The 26,482-nt window shown below is 39.6% G+C and overlaps 3 protein-coding genes across 4 annotated transcripts; 1 reads left to right on the top strand and 2 right to left on the bottom strand.

The window, feature by feature from the left end:
- The first annotated feature begins 1,864 nt into the window (after positions 1 to 1,864).
- On the top strand, positions 1,865 to 3,146 carry LOC119079760 (ephrin type-A receptor 4a-like). The gene is made up of 4 exons (XM_037187840.1): positions 1,865 to 2,016; positions 2,124 to 2,347; positions 2,443 to 2,679; positions 2,736 to 3,146. The coding sequence occupies exons 1-4, from the start codon at positions 1,938 to 1,940 to the stop codon at positions 3,066 to 3,068; spliced, it is 873 nt and encodes a 290-aa protein (XP_037043735.1). The 5' UTR covers positions 1,865 to 1,937; the 3' UTR covers positions 3,069 to 3,146.
- An 8,307-nt stretch (positions 3,147 to 11,453) lies between these two features.
- Positions 11,454 to 18,142, bottom strand: LOC119079743. The gene is made up of 6 exons (XM_037187812.1): positions 17,713 to 18,142; positions 17,331 to 17,500; positions 17,100 to 17,270; positions 13,697 to 15,146; positions 12,786 to 12,925; positions 11,454 to 11,776 (listed from the first exon to the last, which is right to left on the bottom strand). The coding sequence occupies exons 1-6, from the start codon at positions 17,778 to 17,780 to the stop codon at positions 11,601 to 11,603; spliced, it is 2,175 nt and encodes a 724-aa protein (XP_037043707.1). The 5' UTR covers positions 17,781 to 18,142; the 3' UTR covers positions 11,454 to 11,600.
- A 2,807-nt stretch (positions 18,143 to 20,949) lies between these two features.
- Positions 20,950 to 23,648, bottom strand: LOC119079752 (nuclear receptor coactivator 5). Of its 2 annotated transcripts, none has more exons than XM_037187830.1 (5): positions 23,588 to 23,648; positions 22,963 to 23,268; positions 22,603 to 22,884; positions 21,809 to 21,929; positions 20,950 to 21,745 (listed from the first exon to the last, which is right to left on the bottom strand). In XM_037187830.1, the coding sequence occupies exons 2-5, from the start codon at positions 23,108 to 23,110 to the stop codon at positions 20,977 to 20,979; spliced, it is 1,320 nt and encodes a 439-aa protein (XP_037043725.1). In that variant the 5' UTR covers positions 23,111 to 23,268; positions 23,588 to 23,648; the 3' UTR covers positions 20,950 to 20,976. The 2 variants fall into 2 exon arrangements, with proteins under 2 accessions (XP_037043725.1, XP_037043726.1); XM_037187831.1 differs by lacking the exon at positions 23,588 to 23,648 and adding an exon at positions 23,348 to 23,462.
- Between the last annotated feature and the right edge of the window lie 2,834 nt (positions 23,649 to 26,482).

The following is a 26,482-nucleotide window of genomic DNA, read 5'->3' as shown; positions in this document are numbered from 1 at the left end:
AATTCTTCGAAGTTTGTGTGGCTGGTCAAAGGTGAGCAAAAACCGAAAAGTTGCAATTTTCTTACAAAAATTGCTCCAGTTACACGAGCCATACAGGGTCGTGTGGGGTGTCATTAGAAAGGTAATCACATGTACTATTGAGCCGAATAGGGTCTTGTTGGGTTTAAAATTCATCCACACTGAAATATGTGCAGATAAAGTTTTTAACCGAAGACGTACACTATTCTTACTGAAATTTCTCGAGGTACACAAAATGTACATGGTCGTGTGGGGTATCATTTGAAAGGTAATGTTATGAGCTTTTGAGCCAAATAGAGTTTTATGTGGTTTGGATACATATGCGATGAAAAAGAAGTGGAAATGTTTAAGTGTCCATATTTCATCCTTTCTAATTACCTTTCTAATGACACCCCACACGACCCTGTACGGCTCGTGTAACTGGAGCAATTTTTGTAAGAAAATTGCAATTTTTCGGTTTTTGCTCACCTTTGACCAGCCACACAAACTTCGAAGAATTTTTTTGAAAGTGGTTTTGGCTTCTAGGGTCGAAGTCCTTTCTAGGCACATATAAAAAATTCCAATAGAAAATGCGTCCGATTTCGGTAGGCTGTTTTTCAAAAGAATCCCTCTTAGTAAAAATCGAAATAACGAAAACCTGTTCATCCAAAAAAATCGAGTCTTCTTGTGTATATCGCTACTAAAACTGCACTAGTGAATTGTATGAACCAATGTATTGAACTTTGAGTAGATTTTGCGGTGCAGGCGAAATTTTTAATCCTAAAGTTACTGATTGATACTGATTTTGTAACTTCAGTATTAAATGTAATGAAAATTTTCCTTAAGTTATTCGCTTTCGTCTGAAATAGTTAGAAATAGTGAGAAAAGTGAGGAAATGCGAAAAAAAGTAACTCACTATCACTCCTCTCAAAAATAGTCTGAAAAGTGAGAATAGTGAGGAGACATGCCGCCCTGATCTGGGTTCAGCACAAACGACCACTCACATGTGATGAGAACGCTGAATGAGAAGTGTAATGAATACAAGATTGATGTGATCTTGATATTATTGGACTTTAAAAAAGCGTTTGATTCAGTGAAATATGGTCGGTGTTGGACTCTTTAGACAAATGCAGAGTAGGCTCAAAGTACATACTCCACAACAATACGGTACGTCTATAAAAACGTTACGTCGTGTGTAAAACTCCATAAAAGTACGACAAAATTCAGATGTGTACGACAGGGTGACACCATATCACCTAAGTTATTCACATAAATTCTTACTTCATCAATAGTTGCATCAGGCGATCCTACGCTTCTTATTATTGGTCGATCTTCAGGCGAATTCGTCGGATTTCGTCTTATTTTCTTAGATCTGATTTCACCGCTTTGTTGATAATTTTTGTCAAGTCCTGGTATTCTACCGAATCTCTTTTTCCGTCATTTATCAACTTTAATCAGCCTGCGATCAGATCTAGTGTTTCTCTACATTTAAATGCATTTGGATGGATTTGTATTTTGATTCCATATCGTTTCTACGATTTCGCTGTTCAACTGACTGACTGAAACTCATAATATATTATGCACGTATGACAAAGCGGTCGAGGCTTGCCGCATAAGCGAAAACGAGAGAACAAGATATGCGAATGACACTGACAATTTACAGAAGTATATTGTTTGTTTTATATCCTAGGTGAATAATTTTTTCGGGGAATCACACCGCGTATGCGATAAAATTGAATATTTTCACATTTTTATTTCATGTTTTAAATTTGCCACTAAAAAGGACATCTTTTGACAACTTTACTCGACTGGTGGCACGCGTATCGGATAATCGTATAAAATTGACATAACCGGTGTTCGTAGAGTATTTTTTGTTGTTTGTATTGAAGCTGAAGATTGCTTGTTTTTGTTTGAATAATCGGCAAGCGAAATAGACAGCAATGATTTCAGAGTTTTCACCAAACTCAGTTAAGCTTCTTAATATTCTTGGTGAGGGAAGTTTTGGAAAAGTTCACAAAGGTATATTTAAGAAAATAGACGAACATGAGTCAATTATTTATCGTCAGTGTCTAGAATGACAATGGATAAATAGCGTAACTATTATAACTAAATTTTAATATCATTAGCAAGGTTAGTGGCAAATGGAGTGGTTAAGTTTGTCGCAGTGAAGACCTGGTATTCGAAAGATCTCGACACTGTTGTGAGAGAAGCCAAAGTGTTAGTTCGAATGAACCATCCGAATATTGTTGGAATGATTGGAATCGTAAGGAGTCGTACTCCACGCTTAATTTTAGAATATTTGGCTGGAGGTAGTTTGCTGGAAGATTTGGAACATTATGCCAACAATCGGGTAAGAAAAGATTCAACAGATTCATGAGGGCAAATTTAATTTTAAAAACTAAAGCGTGAACAGTTTTGCGTACAGTGTTTCCTATGTTTCTTCAGAAACAGAGAGCTGTTTGGGCATATGGGATTGCTAAAGGCATGAGATACTTGCACCATGAACTACGTCCCTACCGACGGCACCAAGATTTAGCCGCACGTAACTGTCTTCTGGCAGCAGACCGGACTACAATTAAATTGGCTGACATCGGGGTATGGGACGCTGGTTATCAGAACCATTACTTTGCCCCGGACAGTGGAAATTATATGTACGATAGGGATGGTGACTATTTTAACCGGGTAAAATTAGGGAAACATTTGTTGAGCATTACATTGATGTCAGACTCGTTCCACAGCCCGCTCCTGTTCGTTGGATGGCACCAGAATGTGTCCCCTATAATTCTGACCCATTGTTCACTCGAAAGAATGATGTGTGGGCCTACGGAATTGTTCTATTCGAGATTTGGACGGGAGGTGAATTACCGTTCGAGGACATCGCGAATAGTCAAGTTCTCAGGGCTGTGTACTTTGGAACCAATCCGGTTTGTTATAGGGGAGGAATCGATGCTCCTGGTCACGTACAAGATCTTATGGATGATTGTATGGCTCAGGACAAAGATGACCGACCAAATTTTAAAGTAATTGTTGAACATTGGGAGACTTTTGGTCGTCGAGTTATGCAAGGATGAACGGATTTACTTCTTTTATATTGCTTCAATGATTCGATCTTTTGACATGACATTTTTATCGAAATAAAACGTTTTAGAAACATAGTTCCAATCGTGTTCACAATTTATAAAAAGATACGTCTATGGTGTGGTGTGCCACCACAAGTAAAACGCAATATTTTGCGGATAAAAGGTCATTTCTACCAAATCTTGCAACATAAAGTTCTACGAAAAATAATCCAAGAAACACCACTCAGTCGGTCTCTTACAGCCTCGTTAAATATTCGAAACGAGACCTCTCGGTCAGTCTCTCAAAGTTCAACGAAGAGTAATCCGAAAAGACTACTCGTTCGGTCATTCTCGTAAAATATTCAAAAACGAGACTACTCGGTCAGTCTCATACTGCCTCACAAGAAAAAAGACCACTCGGTCGGTCTCAAAAGTCTCGTAAAATACTGATAAAGAAACCACTCGGACAGTCTCGTTCAGCCAAAGTTCAACAATCATCAAAAAAATGAAGTATTGAGAATGAAATGAGACACGAAAACGTAATGAGACTGAAATGAGACCGTTGATCATGCTCATCAGTCTCACTGAGACCTTAATTTTCACTCGGGAAGTCGCTTTGAGCAATGATTTCACAATTATTCTACTATAAGTCATTACGCGTAGGATAAGCCTATACGCGTATGCCTGACAGAGTATCAGGGTCAAGGTTCTCATCTCCGTGATCTTTTTCTTACTACAGACCCGGATAAGTATTCAGTTAATGTCAATCCACCTTTGGTTGGGTCCGATCACTGTCTTGTTAGCACGGCGTTCCGGCGCGCATGCTCAGTATGTGAAGTCTGAGTATGTTTGTCTGTCCCTCTCAGCATTCAGCTTATTAATTTGACCTTGACAGATTCTAATGATCCAAAATTAGTGTCTGTGGTTTTTCGGAAATTCAGTTCAGGTGACATTTTTAGGTAAAATCTCGACACCACGCCGTGATAAATTGAGTAACCGTTCGCTGAATTTGATGAATGTTTTTTGTTCAATTTAGCTTAGAGGTTCAACAAACTTAGACGTTTCCCACTGAGAAGTTAAGAGATATGACTCCGATGGGCAAACCACTCAAAAGAGTTGCAAATGAGTTGCAAATCGAGTGGTTTGCCCCTCGTATGACTCACTCCTGAGGCGAAACCAAGTTGTGGAAAGAACGTCGAGTCACACTTCATATTTTCAGAGATTTGGGACAGGGCTGTTCAATGAAACTCTTGCGCATCAATCACAAATTCATTTCGCTTTTATTCATTGAATCATCTTTCGCATTCATCGCACAGAAACGGTTTTTCAACGACCCGTGGACGTCGATTTAATCGGTTGACGATAGGCTTTTCGAAGGTTTTCGTTTGATTGTCGCCACAATTTTCGATGTTGCTTTTGCGATCGAATTTTTATTGTGAATTCGCTTGTGTTGATTCAGCAACGACTTCGTAGTGAATTTGGAACTGCACTTATCGCAGCCGAATCGTTTCTCGGTGATATGGCTTCGTTTGTGTTGATTCAGTAAATTTCGTGTCACGAATTTCGAGCTACACAAATCGCAAGCAAGCAAACGGCTTGAGGCCACAACGACACACATCCCATTCTTTTCTGTCATTCCTGATGTATCGCGCAGATATTTTTTACCGCAAATTTTTTAATGTTTGAAGAAAATTTGCAAAATTATATCGAATTATAATAGCACTTTCGGTCGGGACTATGTTGTCAACTGGATTTGATTCATTTGTTGTCGCTTTTTTATCTAAATTGAAAACAGTAATTTATCCTTCGCGAGCGATTTGAGATTGTCAGAATACAATCATTCGTTTATACAAAGTCAATTGTTTGTTGTGTTTTTGATCGAAATTAAAAAGGTCAACGATAAACGAAATTCGATGAGATGCTGCAGTTTATGCGCTTCTAGGCCATGCTTGTAGCCAAATGACTTTTCGCACTCGTCACAAGGGAATTGTTGTGCTCCGCTGTGTTGTCGTTTGTGTACTTGTAGGGACTGCTTATAGCCAAACGTCTTTTTACACTCGTCGCAAGAATATTGCTTTCCGACTGCATCGTGCATTTTTCGGTGACGTGTAAGGTGGGTCTTGTCTAAAAATCGCTTCTCACATTTGTCGCAAGAAAACGATCTTTCCCTTTCCGTGTGCGTTAGTTTGTGCACTTTGAGTGATTGGCTTTTACAGCACCAGTCGAGGTTGAAAGAGCATATAATGCGCGTCCACACCGGAGAAAAGTTATTCGAATGCAGCGAGTGTAATAAACGAGCCATCAGAACAGTCGGAGCGTTTGCTGCGACTGAGCCCCGTACAAACCCGTATATCTATTGCGTACGTGACCCTAGTGCGTCTGTCACCCTACTTTGACCGTAAGCCTATTGCGCTGGTTAAAGTAGTTAAAGTAAAATTATTATGTAATGTGTACATCTTAGAAATTGCGCATAGCGCAATTACGAAGCCCCGTACGACGTTCCTTTCAAATTTATTGAGTATAAATACACATAGGGCCTAGTATCGGCCTCAGTCCGAGGATCCAAATTTAATTTTTTTTTTCAACTACATTCTATTCGGCCTTTGATTACCTTCCAAATGAAACAAAAATTACGAAAAACGGATGAAATTTGCTCGAGTTATATGTAAAATACACATAGAGCCCTAGTAGCGGCCTTAGTCCGAGGACCCAAATTTAATTTTTTTCAACAACATTCTATTCGGCTTTTGATTACCTTCCAAATGAAACAAAAATTACGAAAAACGGATGAAATTTGCTCGAGTTATATGTAAAATACACATAGGGCCCTAGTAACGGCCTTAGTCCGAGGACCCAAATTTAATTTTTTCAACAACATTCTATTCGGTGTTCGATTATCTTTCAAATGAAACAAAAATTACGAAAAACGGATGAAATTTACTCGAGTTGTATGTAAAATACGCATAGGGCCCTAGTAGCGGCCTTAGTCCGAGGACCCAAATTTAATTTTTTTTTCAACTACATTCTATTCGGCCTTTGATTACCTCCCAAATGAAACAAAAATTACGAAAAACGGATGAAATTTGCTCGAGTTATATGTAAAATACACATACGGCCCTAGTAGTGGCCTTAGTCCAAGGACCCAAATTTAATTTTTTTTCAACAGCATTCTATTCGGCCTTTGATTACCTTCCAAATGAAACAAAAATTACGAAAAAAGGATGAAATTTGCTCGAGTTATATGTAAAATACACATAGAGCCCTAGTAGCGGCCTTAGTCCGAGGACCCAAATTTAATTTTTTTCAACAACATTCTATTCGGCTTTTGATTACCTCCCAAATGAAACAAAAATTACGAAAAACGGATGAAATTTGCTCGAGTTATATGTAAAATACACATAGGGCCCTAGTAGTGGCCTTAGTCCAAGGACCCAAATTTAATTTTTTTTTCAACAACATTCTATTCGGCCTTTGATTACCTTCCAAATGAAACAAAAATTACGAAAAACGGATGAAATTTACTCGAGTTATATGTGAAATACACATAGGGCCCTAGTAGCGGCCTTAGGCCAAGGACCCAAATTTAATTTTTTTTTCAACAACATTCTATTCGGCATTCGATTACCTCCCAAATGAAACAAAAATTACGAAAAACGGATGAAATTTGCTCGAGTTATATGTAAAAGTCACAAACCAGACTCGATCATTCTTTTGTTTTCGTTTTAGACCATTCTTGCATCGATTTTTCATCTGACTATAATTTTGTGTTCTTAAAAACACCAGCTCATTTTAAAATGGTAAGAAAACTGGGACTGCAATTATTGGAAAACTTAGTCAGTCATGGGACCTGACCCACCAAAGAGGTGGGGCCTAGTTTCAAACTCAAAATTGTCTTCATATTAATTAGGAGTCAATTCGTCAATTTTCCTACCACTTGTAAGTTTGTATTAATTTATCTTATTTTACAGCAAAAACAATTAAATTCTTAAATTTTTTTTTAAAATTCCTAAAAATTCTTCAAAGTTCCTAAAATTCTCAAAAGTTCTTAAAAATTCATATAAAAATTCCAATAATAAGATCTCTGTCACCTTGTGGTAAATTCACCTGCCCGCCTGGTTTCGTAGAAGACCCATGGAACTGTGTTTGCCTACCTGTTACCTTACAGTAATTATACCTAGAGAGGAAATTTGTACGACGAAATGTGGTCCGTGGTCCCAACATCAGTTTGTATAATATACACATTTCATATAATTTTACACCAATACATTGCCATTCGGTGGATTTCATTCTGGATAGTTTGGAGAGCGGCAAATAATTACGAGGGCAAACACACATACCAATAAACATTTCGTATTTCATGTAGGTTCCACATATTTTACGTAATTTTGTTCGAAATTTCCTCTCTAGGTTACTCTTAGGTTACAACAACAAATCCACTTAAAAAGAATGATTAAAAAATTGTGTAGACTCTGATGAAAATTGAAATAAATCAAGCAAGTTGATAATGCAGAGAATTTTCATATGCAGTCAAAACTAAATTGTTTACGGAAATGTGACGCAAGTCCTCCGCTTACTTCCAAAACAACTGAGATGTTCGCCGAGATGTTCAAAAGGTGGAACCTGCTGAAAACGTAGGTGAAGGGAAGGAAATTATACGTACATTACCTACCTTTTGAGCAGTATGCAGTCAAGTTTTGAGCGCCGTTGAGGTGTCAACCAAAATGTGTCGGCTCCTGGCTTAAACGATTCAGGCGCAGAATGAGTTCACCTAAAATGGTCTGTAGGACAAAATAACATCCAGACAAAATATCCTCTGCAAAGTTAATGATTACTTCAGGCCTCCCATTTGTCTGGAATGTCCAACTCGTCCTTATTTTTGAAAATTCGTAATAATTTGTCTTACTTGTCCTAACTTTCAGCACAAAATTCAAAAAAATTTATTCGAAAACATGACCCGGCTGGCTGTTTTAACTGGTCGACTGAGCCGATTTTTAGACCCGCACGAAGTCGAATTGGACTCCCTGAGTAAGGGGAACCTATTGTGGTGGTCCAGAGATGCCAAATCGGCGGGAAAAAAATATCTTGGGAAAAATGGTACTTAGACAGGTTATGTTAACAGAGAAGTAACTGTTTATGTGTCGGTGGTTGCAGGCATGTGGACATCTATATACAGCTATATTTAGCTATATACAGCCATATATAGCTCTTTTCAGCTATATAGTTGCATATTTATCTGTAAAGTCATCATTTATAGTAAAATATAGTTAAATATGGCGCTATATAGCGGTTCATGTAGGAATTTATTAAATTTGACTTCTTACGGGGCTGTCGACATTTCTTCCGGCAATTTCTTTATGCATGATAACAAGGCAAAGAAGGAGTAATGTAAGTGATTTTAGGGCTCATAGCTTTTCAGCAGAGAAGAGAATGAAGTGATAGAGATGATGAGTTTCACATTATAGGATTTTGATACGGTTAGGTGTTTTGAACGGGTCGGCGTTTTTTTTTCAAAATTACTTTATACGTTGTTAGGTATTTTGGTTAAACGTGATAAGGTCAAACTACCTCCGCTTAAACTCTATTAGAGTACAGATGGGTGGACGTACCATTGAAATAAAAACGAATTTAAATCTGAAATTTTATTATTTTTAATGTCTTCATAATGTTCGACCAATTTTGCTCAAAATAATGAAAAAAAATAATGTTTCCACTATATTTAATTTCGTTATACATAAAAATGCTTCGCAGAGCACAGCGTTATCCTTTTATTAATTCCCTATTTAATGATGACTTTTTTTTATTAAAACCGAATTTCTATAACTTGTTTTAACACTTTTTTTACGTAGGATAAGAATAATGCTCAAGTCACTTCACGCTATAGCGTCCATTTGTGAGATTCCAGCCGTTACTTTCTATGTTCCTCCTAAATGCCAACTTTAAAAAATCTCAATGTGATACCAAGGTCTCTAGACTTCGTAATATCATTCGACTGTGGAGGGAACGAGATACACAACATTAGATATCGATTCCTCGTAAACCACAACCTGAAACGTCAGATTCTTACACTGCCTTTTCTGTTATGAAGGTGTTAGCGAAACACGATGTGTGAGAGTTTGGTAATAAAATTGTTACTCTGGACATATTGAAAATTTGACAAAATATAACTATTTCGGAGGAAAAGATGCTCCGGGAAAAGTTTTTACTTTAAGTGCTTACGTGACGTCCTTGCTGGGAACTTTTCGATTTGCCGAGTGTGATTTGCCTGTCCCGACTGAGGGTAAGCAATGAATCAGAATACGTTGGATGCGAGGTTGGATGCTGTGTAATTCATTCGGACACACGTAAACTCACTCGTGTTTTCTTTGAGCATTGCTCAATGAGCAACTTGCTTCGGTAACTGATTTTCAACAAGAGAAGTTGCATACTCAGGTTTCGGTTTGGATACAAATATTGTACTTGTTGAAAGGACAGTTACTGAAGCTTGTGGCTCAAGAGACACGCTTGTCAATTCTTCGCAGCATCCGATGTGATCTAGTATCACTCACTAAGTCTTAACGTTTTTGGCACAATTGCATTTGCAGCACAATTGCGTTTGCAACACAATAGCGTTTGCAGCAATTTGCTGGATTTATTAAATGTAATGGACATTACCGTTGTCCTTGGACTGTTTCACGTTATATTAACATCGTATATTGCAATATTTGTAACTTGATGCGTGTAAAAATATTCTACCACAAATAGTGACGAAAATCCCACTAGTGGTCGCCATATAAAGTGAAATGACTTAACAGGCAGGACTATTTTTAGGACAACATTTTCCCAATTCTTATCTTCACTCTAATATAAATTGTGAATGAGACTGTTTTCCGATAGATAGTCCGCACTCCATTGCATGGTAATGATTGCTTTAAAATGTTTAAAATTACTCCTGACAATAATTCAAAAAAGTTTTAACATTATACGGCATAAGGTGCTGCAGATTACGAATCTCGCTTTCAGTTGGTTTCCCCGGGGCTTGATATTCAGAAAAATTGGGTTAGAAATCGTATTCCAGGCCCGGGATGGTCATATTGGGTAATCGGGCGGAGCTCGATGGACCGTTCGCTTTTTTTAAGAGCAGCTCTGGCCGCTAAAATTATTTCAGACGCTTCATAAATCACCTGATAGGCCGTCAGGTAGACAAGTCGACCCTGTCGTACTCTATCTAATTGTTGAACTAGAGAAGCGAATTGGAAAAATTCTTCTTCTTGATTTTATTAATGATCAACAGACAGGTTAATCACATCCCCGGTATATTTAATCTGCAGGCGAACCAGTAGTGACTCCTGACGAATGAATTTGTCAGAGTGCTATATTTCTAGGACGAAACTAGCGGGAAGGTCAGTTAATGCCGGTGCTGGTAGTGCAACTCCAAAATTCCTGAAAATAGACTCGATTTTCACTTAAAGTCGATTTGTTCCAAAGCATATCTAACCGCTGAACAGGCTCGGACTGGCCATATACGGTAACGAGGAATATCATACATATGTGCGTTTTTGATAATTTAATTCATTTTGCTCAATTGACGTCTTTCGAAGCGTCTCTTTCCCACCAAAAGCGCTTTATCTGACCCTTTGTCTTATAATTCATATGAATGCCCTTTAGTGGCCAGTCCGGCCCTGCCACTGAAGGTACAATGCAAGTTTCGTTCGAATTTTAGTGCAGGCCACAATTCGTTTGGTCCTGGTGTAACGCTGACGATGAATTTTCGGTGAATCGTCGATGAATTCCCGGTGAATCGTCGATGAATTCCCGGTGAATCGTCGATAAATCTATACCCAATCGAAATTCAAATTCGCGCTAGAGGGTGTCTTCAGTAAAGACAATGTCTGTTTAACCCGGAAAATTAACGTCGAGTTTTCCGGGTGCGCATCGTTCTTCCGACACATTACCTATCTAGGAAAAACTTTGTAGAAGAAACTACATAAAAATTTTCACGTTCCGCGTCGCGCAACGCGATTTTAATTTCCTTATAATTCGCTAAAACTGATCAGCTGATGTAAAAAATGTCATACATAAATGTCAATCAGCTGATCGTTTTTAGCGAATTATAAGGAAATGAAAATCGTGTTGCGCGACGCGGAACGTGAAAATTTTTATGTAGTTTCTTCTACAAAGTTTTTCCTAGATAGGTAATGTGTCGGAAGAACGATGCGCACCCGGAAAACTCGACGTTAATTTTCCGGGTGAAACAGTCTTTAAGACATGAACCGATTGCTTCGATGTGGTCCGAAGTAACTGATGGTCGACGACCACTTTCGAACATTTCTAAATAGATCACAGCCCTCAACTTTCCTTCCCTAGTTGGTCTGCAGCATAAAAATTTAATTTTTGTTTTGTATGTTTACAATAAACGTATTTTTTGGTGTTTCATTTGTCAATGGATCTGTCCATTTTTCGTATAATCCAAACTCATTTTCGAACGAACCCACAGCAAGTTTTCCACTACACGTAAGATATGAATTTTCAAAATTTTAATCGAAATCAAAAATCTCTTTCTCCCAGCTAAGCTCTAAAGAATCGAACTACTCTAACTATGTATTGTCGACAGATCGGACACTCGCTGAGCACTTTGCCGCAACCTGTACATGTTGCCATGTGACCACATTCCAATATTACACATTCGATCGGCGCATCCATGCAAATTTTACACAAATCATCCGATGGTAGTTTATCGACGGCTGGAGGAGAGAGAGAAATGTTAGAGAAAATCAACCTTGAAAAAATCAATTGGCCGAGAGCACAGTTGCATTATATCAGTCCCTACAGAGTGTTCCAGTTCGAACAGTTAGCACAGTCTTCCAACAGTTGAGACTGCGACCACAATTGTGTTATAACAAACTGGAATAGGAGACAGTGTGTAAGTGGCAAAAAAGTGGCGAAAATTTCATTGAAGAAGTAATGAGACAATATACACTGTCATGAAGAGTGTGAGGGCTAGTTGTATGTTGGAATTGGTGTATTTATAATAGATGCCAACCTTGCATTTCGTTACCAATTTTCATTTATTTCTTTATATCTTTTAAAAGCTCTTGCTTTGGTTCACAGACTGTGTTTTAATTGTTAATCAAATTTTCATATTCTCACTCAATAAGAATGTGTTCAAAATCTGAAGATTGAATTTTATCTAATTCCCTTTCGCCCATCGTTCATATTGATCGAAAATATAAAAATTTGGTAACAATTAAAACGTATTCTGTGAACCAAAGCAAGAGCTTTTAAATACAAATACAAAATACGTTTTGAAAAGTCTCGTTTGTTCTCAGCATAATTTGTTGCTAAATTTTCTATATTGACATCTATTATAAATACACCAATTCCAACATACAACTAGCCCTCACACACTTCATGACAGTGTATATTGTCTCATTACTTCTACAATGAAATTTTCGCCACTTTTTTTGCCACTTACACACTGTCTCGTTTTAAACCATCGGACAGAGGGACTGACGTGCTTTTGGCTTCTCGGATTTTGGTTCAGGTACATAGACAACAGTTCCGATTTCTCAATTTGCTAACTATTCTCTCTGAACCCGAAACGGTTGACTTAAAACCCGGTAATTTCAAGTTCTGGTTGATCTGATACGAATAAATCCATGACCGGTTGTGCAAATTTGACAGAATAGCAAAAATCCGAACTGTTGTTTAGCACAGTACAATGAGTTAATTTACATTTTTATGTTTGCTTACCAGGAACGGAATGTAATTCATTCCACAGTCGTTTCACTCGTTCGAGTAATTCCGTTTTTTCACAGCACCCTTTGAAATCGACTCGGTTTAGCATTAGAATCTCTTTCAGTTGCTTCACCGACAGATCGTCCAGGTCCGAGCTGAAAGAAAAAAAAGTAAAAAATGTTGAGATAAGACTCGTAGCCAATGGAGATATGAAAGTCTCAATGAAGCGACTGTAGTTGACGGAGATACTCAAGCTAACGGCGGCACTGAAGCTAGTGGAGGCGTTGAAGCTAATGGAGGCTCGGAAGCTAATGGAGGCTCGGAAGCTAATGGAGGTACGGAAGCTAATAAAGGCACGGGAGCCAATGGAAGCATTGCAGCCAACACTGAAGCCAATTCAGGCCAACTTGACGATGAAGAGAGGAATGTAAGGTGAGTGATTCGGAGATTAAATCCGTCGGCATTTTCAAGTTTACCTCTGAAGAAGGAACCGTTTGTAAATGACGTCCGCGGTCAGGGGGAGGGGGACTCAAGAAAACGTGACGGACCTAACAAAAGTATGTCAAATATGTCCATTTTTGCGTGAAGATGGGGTAAGGGGGGTCTAAAACCGATCAAAAGTAGTGGACATCATTTATGAATGGTCCCTAGGTAGTCCTGAAAACCACCCAAGAACCAAGGCTCGTAGGGCTGATAAGCTTTTGGTAAGGTCTCAGGTTGAGGTATTCAGAAGGTTTACATCTAACACACTAGGGGAGTAATTTGAAATCTGCCGAATAAGTTGCCTACTGTTGCCTACATTGAGCTAAGAACTTGCCGAACAACATGCTAAATAGCTGACAACCAATAAGATCATGCGATGCGTTAGACTGGCTCCACTGGGTATGGGTAAAGTGAACTTCATCCGAAGGTACACACACACTTACCTGTTCTCGTAATCATTAATATCTACAAACTGCCGTGGTGTACCCTTGGTTTCATCGTGGTCCGTGCCGTACACGTGAATCCCTTCGTCGTACTCAAAATCGTAGTTGTCATCGTCGTCATTCAACTGATCGAAGTCGGAAACTTCTTCAACACCCACCGTCACATTCTGACTCGTGGCATCATTCGTATTGTTGTCGGCGTCATCGATTCGATGCTCGTCATTCGATTCGGTGTCGGTTCCATCAAAGGAATTTTTGTGGCATATTTCGAGGTACTCCAAGAAAGCTTCCAGTTGTTTCTTGATTTCAATTTCCGACGCATTTGTCGTTTCCAATTGACGTTTGAATTTAGCCACATGTCGCTTCAGACTTCGTTTACTTTTGCCGCATTTATCACATGACGAGGTCGTCTTCGTTCGCTTCCGCAACGTTTCGTCCTCGCTTACATCGGCCGCCGCTGTCATTCCCTCCTCCATCGCTTCGACAAACATTTTCGAGCCGGACGAATTGTAAATTAGCCCATCCGAACGACGACGAACCAGCCGACGAACGCGCTGCTGATCGACCGATGTGCTCGGATAGATGTTCTGTTGACTGGAATGTGCATCAGCATTTTGGAATGTTGCATGCGTCAAATTGGCATCCGACGAAATGTCCCCGTTAGTGCAGTCAGCGCTTATGGCAGCATCAGTGGGCAGTTCGTCTGACGGTGGTTTTGTTATGAACAGCCAATCACCGTTCGATGTACCTGAAGCTCCGAGCTCTTCAAAGGATGATGCATTTGAACTATCGCCATGGATTGCACCAGGTTTTGTGTCACTGACAACCGTTCCAGAATTGCCACTCGGTCCAGGCTCCGGTTCGATTGGCTGTCGAATGTCACTTTCAATTGACGGACTCGCCTTCATATATGCTTTAGTGAACTTTGAAATGGTCTCGTCATCCGAACAGTCGCAGTCCGAATTGGCCAACTCAATGTGATCGATTATTTGCCTCAGCTTCAATTTATTTATTCGACTATTTGGCAGCTGTTCGTGAATGGATGGCAACTCTTCGCTTCGTTGGGATGCGTTTGTCGACTTTGATAGTGGCCGTTGTGCATCTTGCGTTTGACTAGACCGACGTGAATGGGATTTAGAGCCAGTCGTTGGTGTACTGGCTGACGAATTGGACGAACTATTGACACTTATCACAGGACTGGTGGGACTAGCTGGGCTAGTTGGGCTAGTGGCACTTGTGCCACTAGACGCATCTGAATGTCGATGCGGCGATCGTACATTGTCCGATGGTATTACCGATGGACTGTTGACGCGGCTGGGCGTAACATTGCTGCCGGATGTACTATTGGGAAAGCTGTATTGCTGGTGCGGTGATGTGGAACTGGCACGCGGCTGCGAGAAAATGTGTTCATTTTGTCCGCTTGGTGAGGGCTTTGAGTCGAAGTTTAAATCTGTTGGGAGAAATAGAATTTTTCGTCAGCTGGAAGAAACGGAAAAAAAATCGTAGGCCGAAAACACACGAGCAATTTAGCCTTGCTGGGATTTACATTATTTAACGTATGCGACAACTTTTCTATATGGACACTTTAGCAAGTGCCCAAACAAATTTGAACATTTGAAAAATTTGTGACGTAAATTTAAAAATGGCCTTGGCGCCAAAAAAACTTAAGGCAGCAGTGACTACGTATCGGAGTGGAAGACAATGGAAAATTCGGTAAAATTGTTGATCACAGCAATGTAAAATTGCTTGGAGCGGGCTTAACTGCTGATTTAGATAGCAATGCAAAGTTAACGAAAAATTTCCTTTGTTTTCAGCTCTTTTCGCATTGGTATAAAATGTCAAACTTGCATTTGCTACCAATTTTCCTTGATTTATTCAATTCAATTGATAAAATTTAGCAGTAAATGCAAGTTTGACATTCTAAGGCAATGCTGAAAACAAAAGAAAATCCTCGTTAACTTTACATGCTATCTAAATCAGCAGTAAATCGGCCTAACAGTCGTCCGTTTTCCCGACGTTTACTTAACAATTAAAACAATGCTAAAGTCATCTAAACAATAGAAACGTCCCGTAAACGGAGAGTTAAACAGACGACTGTGAATTCAGACTTAAGAAAACACTAATTGAATCGAGCGCCTATTTCGTGTCCTAACATGACCTAACAAAATTCCCTCAAAATTGCTACAATACCAGGCGTGACGATGACGCCCGGAATAATAAGTGCGATGTCAGTGCTCCAGAAACATAGTATGAAACGAGGGGAAAACAACAAATCTTGTCCCACCAACTTCCATAGATGGCTATTGGCGTCTATTAGTTATTGGTAGCTATTGGCGTCTATTGGTAGCTATTGGCGTCTATTGGTAGCTATTGGCGTCTATTGGTAGCTATTGGCGTCTATTGGTAGCTATTGGCGTCTATTGGTAGCTATTGGCGTCTATTGGTAGCTATTGGCGTTTGTTATTAGCTATTCACGGCTAGTGTCATCAATAGCAAATCCACATGACCAAGTATTTTCACGCGTAGTTCTTTCTAGGAACAGTCAACAATAGACGTAGTTAGTCACCAATAGCCGCAAATAGACGTGAATAGACACCGATACATGTCAATAACGAAATTGGAATACCTGCTATGTTTACGGACGAATTTTACACTAGGCCTATTCGATGGGTAGAAGCAAAAGTCGTAGAATGAAAATGTTTTCGTATCGAGCACAGTTGAATAGCACAAACAAAAACATTAAAGGTCAATTGTCCGTTGAAAAATTTACACGGCGAAATTAATGTAAATTCAATGGAAACGAAACTACCGCTCAGCTGGTACCTATGTTCCCACCCAAGTATGAGCATAAACCACTGAAGGTAATCCACAAAAAATTCACGAAACCCACGTTTTGAACGAATTTGAGTGCAGCGCAAATTCACGTCATTATAGCACTTAGGATTTCAGTTCGAGTTCTCGCTGTTCTGAAATATGTTTCCAACATTCACGGCTATTATATTCAACACATTCCATATAGAAGTCGTTAGCGCTACATTAAACGAACTGTGGCGTTGAAAGGAGATGAAAATCTTCAGCAGATTACAATATATATGGAACTCGATTTCGGGTGAATTTAGGTGCCACATTGTGTTTGGCTAACGATTTCTCGATGGAATGTGGTTAATGTTGGAAAAGTATTTCAACGCTGCGAAAATTCTATTGAAAGTTTCCACTTGACAATAGGAAGGCAGTCTTCGAGTCTCTGCCTCCTCGACTATATATGAACCTTACGACTCTTGCAGAGTCACTATACGGTGGTCACGACTTTGAGAGAATCTTCGAGTGTCTGACTCCTCGACAATACGAATACTCGATAGTTGCCGCCTAGTGCTATCTGTTCGAATAACCCCACGTTTCTCACCTGAAGCAATTTTGTCAGTAAAACTGGTGAATAGGTTCTGGCACGTCTGCTTGATTTGATCGAATGGATTCGAGAAATTGTCGTCACCGAATTGTGAACTCGAACGATTGCTATTTGTGTCCGCAATGGAATTGGCATGAATTAGCACCAAATTGACCAGCTCCTCTTTTTCTGCAAGAACAAAACGATTTAAAAACGAAAATGCATTGAGTCATACCATCGTACACCTACCAACGCATCCCGTTGTCGATATGTGCTTCGATTGCAGGTAGAATATCAAATCTTTCGGCTTCAATTTCAGTAGATCGATTTTCGATATCGGTCTTGTGGTAAAAACAACGCATCGGTCGCACAGTATCTTATCTTTTCGCTTGATGAGACATTGATTGCAGTACAATCGTCTAAACGAAGGAGAGTAGAGAGAAATAAAAAGATTAAATTCACGCATCAGAGGTTCACTGTTGTCTTGGGAAGGAAATGCCACTCGTTAATGACTTTGCATCATTTGTACCTACGGTACAATGTACTTGATTGAACCAACGAACAAACACACAAAGACCATTCCAAAAGTTGTTTTCGAAAAAAGAACACAAAAACATCGCCCCCGACTCACCTGCATTCGGTACACGACTTTTTTCGACGAAAAACAGTGAATTGAACGTTACAGGATTCGCATGGCATTATCGTGCTAGCGTTTTCAGTTTCGTTTGTTTTCCCTTTAAAAAACTAAAAAAAATCAATTTCGCTCTACCGAGGCGCCAGCAATTCGTTGCGACAGATCTGACGGCCAGATCATTTTTCAGTTTCTAACAAAAGGAAAACTTTTGACGACTTTGTGTGTTGCAATATTTAATTTATATTGATAATAGCTCTGGGTAGATGATACCGCGTATGTAACAAAAATGGACCGTACAGTAAATTTAAACGAAATACGATACGTTATCAATGGAACGATGATAAACGGTTGCTGGTTATAGTTTCTTTTTCAGCAACAACGTAATCCGGACATTTCGTTTTGGTGTATTTTTTGACGCAATCACCGTCAATGTCAAAGTCATCTGAAATGGTATCATGGGGCCCGTGCACAAATAACATCACGCCTTAAGAGGGGGTCCCGAAAAAATGAAATCGGAACGGTGGTAGGGGATTTTTAAGCCGAGCATGACATTATGTTCATCTGCGAGAAGCAGCGTAATTATGAGTGGAGACAAAAATCCGAAATTTTGCATGAAGGCATTTGTGTACGACCCCCGACGGTCATCAATCGGTATCATCGTTATACTCGGTATTACCAAATTTTCGAAATTTTTGTTTTGCAAGGTTTTGCAACCTGAATATTGTTGACTTGTCTGACAGACACACAAATTTATTTTGTAGATGGCGTACCGTTTGGATAAAGAATTTGAATTTTTGGCAGCAAAATGGTTTTTTGTGTGCTTATTTGAACGGAATCAAAGAGTGTAGACCGACATATATTATCCGTCTGTCGACTGCAAAGTATTTTAACCCTCAGTTGTTTACATACTTTGGTTGTCTATCCAATAAAGGTGACAGTTTCAAACCAATACCAAATTGTTACAATACCCGATTTTCGGGTCAAGATGCGACGAACATTTTGTTCTACGACTTTTATTGTTGAGCACTAGGACGATTCTAAACGGGTGTCCCTTAGTGTACATATCGGCCGTGACACCAGATTGTATAAGGAAAGTAACTGGATCCCCAATAGAGGTATGCGCCGCCGAGTTCAGCCGGCGCGCCGCCGGCTGGAGGTACTCAGCCGAGCGCCGCCGCCGATACAAAAATATGACATCAGCCGCCGCCAGCCGCCGACTGTTTTCATCGGCTGGACAACAAAATAAGTTTAGGGTCTCATTCAACTAAATATCACGATTTTCAATTTCTCCGATGGAGCTTAGCGTTTCTTTGAATGGTAGCAATCGCAAATCTTCGTTCTTAACACGTAATGTCTTTTTAAAGCATAATTTCTATTATTGTTTAGGTATATGGAATATTTCATCGATATAAAACGGTTCGATCAGTGCTGTAAAACATCATGTAGGTTTAACGTAAACTTCCTTCTGAGAAACCGCGTGGAATGATAAGAAAATTGCGATTTTTACTTATTATTATAATTTGACGTAAAACATTCGATTTATAAGTCGATTGACAATAAAATTTGTATGGAAAAATTCCTTATAATTTCCTCGTTTTACGTCAACTTAAAACTAAATTAAATTAAATAAAAATCGCAATCTGCCTTAATGTCATATTACAAATATCTTGTGTTACCTCACCTTGCATTTCAAGAAGAGTTTTTTTTACTCTCTAGTGAGTCACTAGTCATAGGACAGTCTCGGAATTATAAGAAGTAACTTTTACAATCCAATCGGCGCTATTCATTCCACATGCATTTCCAAATTTATGACATTTGCGTATGTATTATAACGTGTAAATCGTATGTGGAATGAATAACGTCGATTGGATTGTAAATTAAACTAAACTTTTTAAAGCTCTGGGGCGATCCACAAAATCTACATTTTCCAGACTTATTATTATATCTCGTAATTACGTTTCCATATAGTTCTAAATATTTTGCACTATCTGTAACAATATGTCCAGACCTACCTGTGACTCTTTCGAGTTACGTACTTTATGGACCATCCCCTGCATTTTATGAAAAATAAACTCGAGTCGTACCACTAAAGTAATTAGTTTTTAACAACGAACTTTAGAAGTTTCGTTGTTCTTTCGACTATTAGCAAACCCAGTTTATTGGTATCTTCGAATTAAATTTTCAAAGATTCAAAATTTGAAAGAAATGAAGTTAGTCGAGTTGGATAGGCGCTGTGGACATTATGAGCAAAAATGCTTTCACTTCAGATTTTGATGTCTAGTATGTTTCACTAAATAAAAATTAAACTTTGTTGGTTTTACACCAGAGTTCACAGGAACTCATAATTATTGTATTAGATTAGAAATGAAGTAGGTATTCTTATGAGTAACTGTAAAAACATTGACTTTTCTATGAATTTTTAGAATTTTTTTAAAATTATTCAAAATATATCGGCGCGCCGCAACTGAGCCGAGCCGCCGAGAAATATCGTTTTCGGCGCGCCGCTGCCGACACATCTACACTCGGCTAACCGCCGCCGAGAATTTTTGACCGGCGCACACCTCTAATCCCCAAAGACAGGATGCTTACCTCGATACTTACACAATAGTCAGAGCAGTCAGAGTTTATTGTGCATGCGTCAAGATGATTGCACAATAATCGGAGTTCATTTTGAATGCAACAGAATCACAATCTGTTATTCTGGTTCATCCGTAACCCTACCACCATCTTACCAATTCTAGAACTTTGGGATTTTGAAGGAGTTCTCATGTTTTTCTGGGTTGCATTCTGGACACTTGGTATCATTGAGCTAGTACCATGTTGGTTCCGAAAATTCCAGCATCACACGTGGCCCACCACCTCCCCAGTTCTAGAGGAATTGAGGATTTTGAAGGATTTCGGATTTTTTTTTTGGTTCCTTTCTGGACATTTAGTATTACTGAGGTGTTAAATACGCTTCAAAATTCTAGCCACCCACAGTTCTAGAACTCAAGGAATTTGAAGGATTTGTTGTTTTTTTTTTTTGGTTTCCTTAAGGACTTTTGAGTGCGTTGAGGTTGTCGTATGGTTCTTAAAATTTCAGAAGGTTTGTTCCTAAGGTTCCAAGTGGTTTTTGCTGAAAGAATGTCTTTCGTATACATATTTACTTAGTAATTGCGCTATCTTATTCCATTGTTGAGTAAAGTGCAGACTCTGAGAGACGATATCAGTGAAAGAAAAGGGAACGCGATACATATTTTTCCGACTGGGCGTTTATTTATCTTAAAATTTGAACATACTACCACTGAGCAAAGAATCTAGTGCTTTCTGTACTTGTGGATCATTTAACAGCTGCGGTTTACTGTTCGACGTGGCGGATGGTGACGCTTTCGCTGGAACGACAACTGCTTTCGGTGGCGCTGGCTTCGGTGCTTCCACTTTCGGTGTGTTTGTTATCGACGGCTTGTTCAAAATGTCCAAAATTTTCTTTTGCAATTCAACTTCCGTATCGACCGGTGGCGGTATTGGTATGTCCGGTGGTGCATCGCCAACTTCCGCTTTCAGTTGTAGCTCTCGGCGCTCCTGCAAATACTTGATCACCCGGTCGTACTGAAGCACAGTGATGGGCCGGTTTTCGGCTAACAGGTTGATCAGCAGTTGAATGGCTTCGGGATGCGGTGTGTTCAGTGGTGGGGCCGCGTAGCTGGCTGTCGGTGTTATTTGAACGGCCGTCGGTAGAACTGGTGTCGTTGTTGCGTTCGCTGACAATGTGGGCCGGGGCCCGCGCATCTGGTCTTCGAATGTGCGAAAAATGAATTCGATTGCATCGTCCACCGGCATGTTTCGATGTTCGGCTGGTTCGCCGAACAGAATGTTCACGGTGATGCTGCGATGCTCTTGATTTTGTGGCGTCACGACGATGGCAAACAGACTGCCTCTGGATGAAATATTGGCCAGCACTTTGCCCATCGGTACATCGGGATTCGGGAATAATAAGTCGACGAGCATACCGAGTCTCTTCAGGCGCGCCTCAACGGCTTCGGCGTATTGTCTGTGAAAAGATTTTTGATTTTAGACATTGCGGCGATGAAGGCATCAGTAGTCGGTAGCTTACGTCAATGCTTTGTTGACCACAATAATCTCACAGTCGTTGCGATCGTTGAAATTTTGCGCTGGTGCCGGTGCTTGAAAGTTGTTGCCATTGTTGCTGTTTCCCCATCGATCTTCTTCGCGGGCTGCGTTACACAAAATGAAAGAGATGAGTGTGAAGTCCTCACTGAGGATGAGGAATGTGAACAGTAGAAAAAGTCTAACTCCCTAAAGCACTGCGAATCTGCCACGGCTACAATGGTCATTGCAATCTGTATGATTGTAAAACCTTCGCTAAGATGTGTAAGCCGAACCAAATGGACGAGGAATTACAGCGGAAAAATTATACATCAGCTCTGTGAGATCTACGTGGCTGGCGCAACACGTAAGACTGAATAGGTAATCAAGACCCAACGGCTTTACGGACGGATCAAAAACCTATGCAGAAACAAGGGCTGAAGTAAGCGCTCCGGTAAAGCGCTTCGAGAATGAAACTCTTCGGATCCAATGGCAACAAAATTTCGCATCTTCGTGCCACAGAGCAGAAGTCTTCATGCCAATCATGACTTGTAGAAGATCTAAGTGAGTCATGGAATTGGTTCCTACCAATATGAAATGGGCAAAAGAACTACTCAACATGCACCAGATGTGCATCGGTAGAGTTGTATCGAAACGATCACCGGCCGCTGTGATCTGAGCAAGCATTCACCGAACAGCGATCTCTGAATCCGAAAGGGATCTTTACGACATCTGCCCTACTAAGTAGCTGACAACAGCCGAACCGACCAGGAGACATCGCCCAACCGTCCAAAATTATACCTTTATCATTCAACGGCGACCGGTCCCTGATGCCCCCCATGTCTCTGGTATTCTGCAGTATGCTTCGATTGTTCCAATTTTGTGTCATCACCGGCCGAGCTTGTCGGTTCAAATCCTGTCCCACAATCGGCCCGACATTCACCTGAGCATCAGTCGCATTCGGTTTGTTTTTCATTGCATTTCGTACGTTCAATTTTCGACCGTTGAGCTGACTTCCGTTCTCGTGTTGAATAGCCTGATTGGCACAGTTGTCGATGTCGAACTGTACGAATCCGAAGCCACCTTGAACGGAACGGATTATGTTTAGTCGCGCTGCATATCGTCAACACTGTGTGTAATAATGTACGGGCAAACACTTACGGTTCAACAGGACGCCTCGGATGAGACCGTATTTGGAGAATTTGTTTTGGATGTCCTGCTGTGACACTCCCTCGGGAATGTTGCCAATGTAAATACGACTGCTGGCCGTGCTCGGATCTCTCATCATTTTCTGCAGATTGACTTCCATGTTTGTGATAGATGTGTTTGGCGGAGTTTGTGTTGGAATGGTCGGTATAATCAACCGGTGAAACGAGGAATTTATGCAGCGGCGATTGTTAAATGAAATCCGGCGTTGAATTCGATTGCTTCACTCAACGTCAGACACAATTCATTTTGTGTTTGCCCCTGTGAGAGAATTGAGATTCCACTTTTTGCACTTTTTATCAAAACGGAACAAAACAAAATAATCTGACCAGCAAATTACACCGTCTGTGCGATAGAAACACAAAATCCCTGTCCAAGTGTCAAACAAACTGTCAACAAACACAATGACAACAATGTGAATCCGACTCCATGAAGCAAAACGGTTTTGTGTTGCTCATTTGAATCTAATTTTTTTAAGTGTCTGACACTTACAATCCTTTCGATCCACTACGCAGATTCGAATTTTATTTATTTCTTATTGTTTCAACCAGGAATCTAATATCAGGAATTTATTATTTACACTGCTCAGTGACTGATGACAACAATACGTTTACGTTGATATTATCATAGATGGCCACCGCGTCGACATAATGGGATGCGTACTTTTGCGAGGGATCTGTTTGAATTATGCTATTCCTGACCAAACAAAGTCATTTAGAGGTGACACACTCAGTTGCTGCAAACTTAATAACTTCCGCGGAATTTACGCTGTAAGAGCATTTCAGAATTTGAATTTTTAGTGAACGAATGACTGAACCAAGGTTTTATTTAGAGGTGAGCGGGCCGAGGTTTTTCAAAGCCCGACCCGCGCCCGACCCGAATTGATTTTCAAAACCCAAGAACCCGAAACCCGACAGATACTGAAACCCGGCCCGACCCGAATTAAATTTTTGAAACCCGATGACCCGACAGATACTGAAACTTGTTAACCCGAAAGATATTGAAACGCGGTAACTTCGAAAATATTTAGAAAACGCAAAAAAAAAAATTAATTTTGAAACGGTTTTTTGAATTTCTCCCAAATAAAACAAAATTGCCTAAACTAATTCCACTTATAAGTGTTCGACGCGATTACTTTACATTGAAAATTTTAGTTCTAGTTTTAGTGTGCTAGTAGGGAATGCACCGATTTTTGAATCCCGGGATTCGGGATTGAGAAACTCAGTACCGGTACCAGTACCGGGATTTCCGGTACTGAAAAGATATGGATTAATTATCAGTAAAAGAAATTATTTTCATTTTATTCTCATTTTTTTAAGTTTTTTAATGGTACAGTTAAGTGTGCTTACTCACAGTGAAACACGTATCGAATTTATTTTGTTCTAAATATCAAATTTGACACTACGACAAAAGAAATTCGATACTTACGTCGCTGTGTGAAGGCCGGGTAACTTTACTTTATGTTTGCAACAGCGTAGATGTCACATTGTAAATTCAATTTTCTCTTTGGAAAAATGCTCACAATGCAATTAACGTATCATCGTTCAATCTTGAACGTATAAGTTGTGGGACTTGTTGTCGTCACAATCGCAAATTTTTGTGCTTTGTGATTTAAAAATTAATTGATTTGTTAGGTAATGTAAATTTTCAAGCACGCTGCCTTTGAAAATATAAATCGTGTGAAGTGACAGAAGACCGACTTTCCGACAGCGTCAATTAGTGGCAGTTTTGTGAAATATCGCCTAAATCCACAATATATTTTACTACGCAAGTACCGGCAAGCCGGAAATGCATGTTCAGATTCAACGCTAGTTGGTTTGATGAGCAGCAGACACTCACCAGAAAGATTTTAAACACTTCAAGCATGGATGATACTCTAAATAGAGTACTGAAACTGGACAGTGTATTATACAAACGTAGAACACTATAAAAATATTTCCATGTAAAATAGAGTACTTTCTGCAGCCGACCACTATGATCATGCATGCGTGAAGTGCGTTGCTAGCCATCGTAGTTTTAAACATAGCTAACGCCGACCCGTACGAAACACCTATTCGTATCAAAAGCCTTTAATGTGAAACTCTTCATTTCTCTTACTTCATTTTCTTCTCTGCTGAAAAACTATTCTTCCTTTTAAATCACTTATATTATCAATTTGAATTTTATTCGAATTTTATTTGAATTTTATTCAATTTGAACATGGACTTTTGCGCGTAGGATAAAATTCTAACATTTGAACATGGACTTTTGCTCGTAGAATGGAAATTGTTAAATTTGAATCAATTTATCGCAGTGTGCGAAGTTTGTTTTTGACTCTTGATTGTTCGAATCTACTATCTAGACACAATATTGTTACGCCTTTGAGCACTTTGAGGAGCCACAAGTACTCTAAGTTTTTTTTTGTCGACAGCTGGACTCGCAGCTGGATATGATCCGCCGACCGTTTGATCATGAGTCAATTGCCTTGCTACTGGTTGCTATGCTGGTTTAAAAAAAATCGGTCAAAATAACCCCACCAAAATAACGAATCGTAGTAATAACTAATGTCGAAAAAATTATTTTAAAAAATGAAAAGATGACTGATTAACTAAGTGAGGGGTTCTTCTGAAAAACAGAAGACCGAAATTCGGACGCATTTTCTACTGGAATTTTTTATATGTGCCCAGTAAGGTGTTCTTGTGGGCTCTAGGTTAAAATAACCCTAATAAAATATCGACGAGACAAAATAACTACTACCAAAATAACCCCGGTGAAAAAAAGAGGACAAAACACTGATAATTACCCAAAATATTTAGGGTCAGTCTCGAACTCGTTTTCTTATAATTTAAAAGCGGCGAGCTTTTTCATACTCTGCAGACGTTAATGGGGCTCTGCCCCAAACCCCGCTAGAGGCTCCGCCCCTTAGACCCCGCAAGGGGGATATTCCCCCTTGACCCCCTATGCGGGGGCTGCCGCCCCTCGACCCTGCTTTTTTATTTTTTTTATTTCTTCACGGCCTGCGGCGCTAACTTCCCTAAAAATAATAATTGTATTTGCATTTGCGATGTTGTACTTATTGAATTCTGGGCAAGTTCTAGCCACAATTTTTATATCTTCCAATTACAGTCGAACTCGTATATAGTAGATATACTCGAATATAGTCGATATCCTCGAATATAGTCGATATCCTCGAATATAGTCGATATCCTCGAATATAGTCGATATCCTCGAATATAGTCGATATCCTCGAATATAGTCGATATCCTCGAATATAGTCGATATCCTCGAATATAGTCGATATCCTCGAATATAGTCGATATCCTCGAATATAGTCGATATCCTCGAATATAGTCGATATCCTCGAATATAGTCGATATCCTCGAATATAGTCGATATCCTCGAATATAGTCGATATCCTCGAATATAGTCGATATCCTCGAATATAGTCGATATCCTCGAATATAGTCGATATCCTCGAATATAGTCGATATCCTCG

This window comes from Bradysia coprophila, unplaced genomic scaffold (genome assembly GCF_014529535.1).
Source record: "Bradysia coprophila strain Holo2 unplaced genomic scaffold, BU_Bcop_v1 contig_333, whole genome shotgun sequence".
In the NCBI taxonomy this organism is placed as follows: Eukaryota; Metazoa; Arthropoda; class Insecta; order Diptera; family Sciaridae; genus Bradysia; species Bradysia coprophila.
This window is presented reverse-complemented; position numbering and strand designations above follow the sequence as displayed.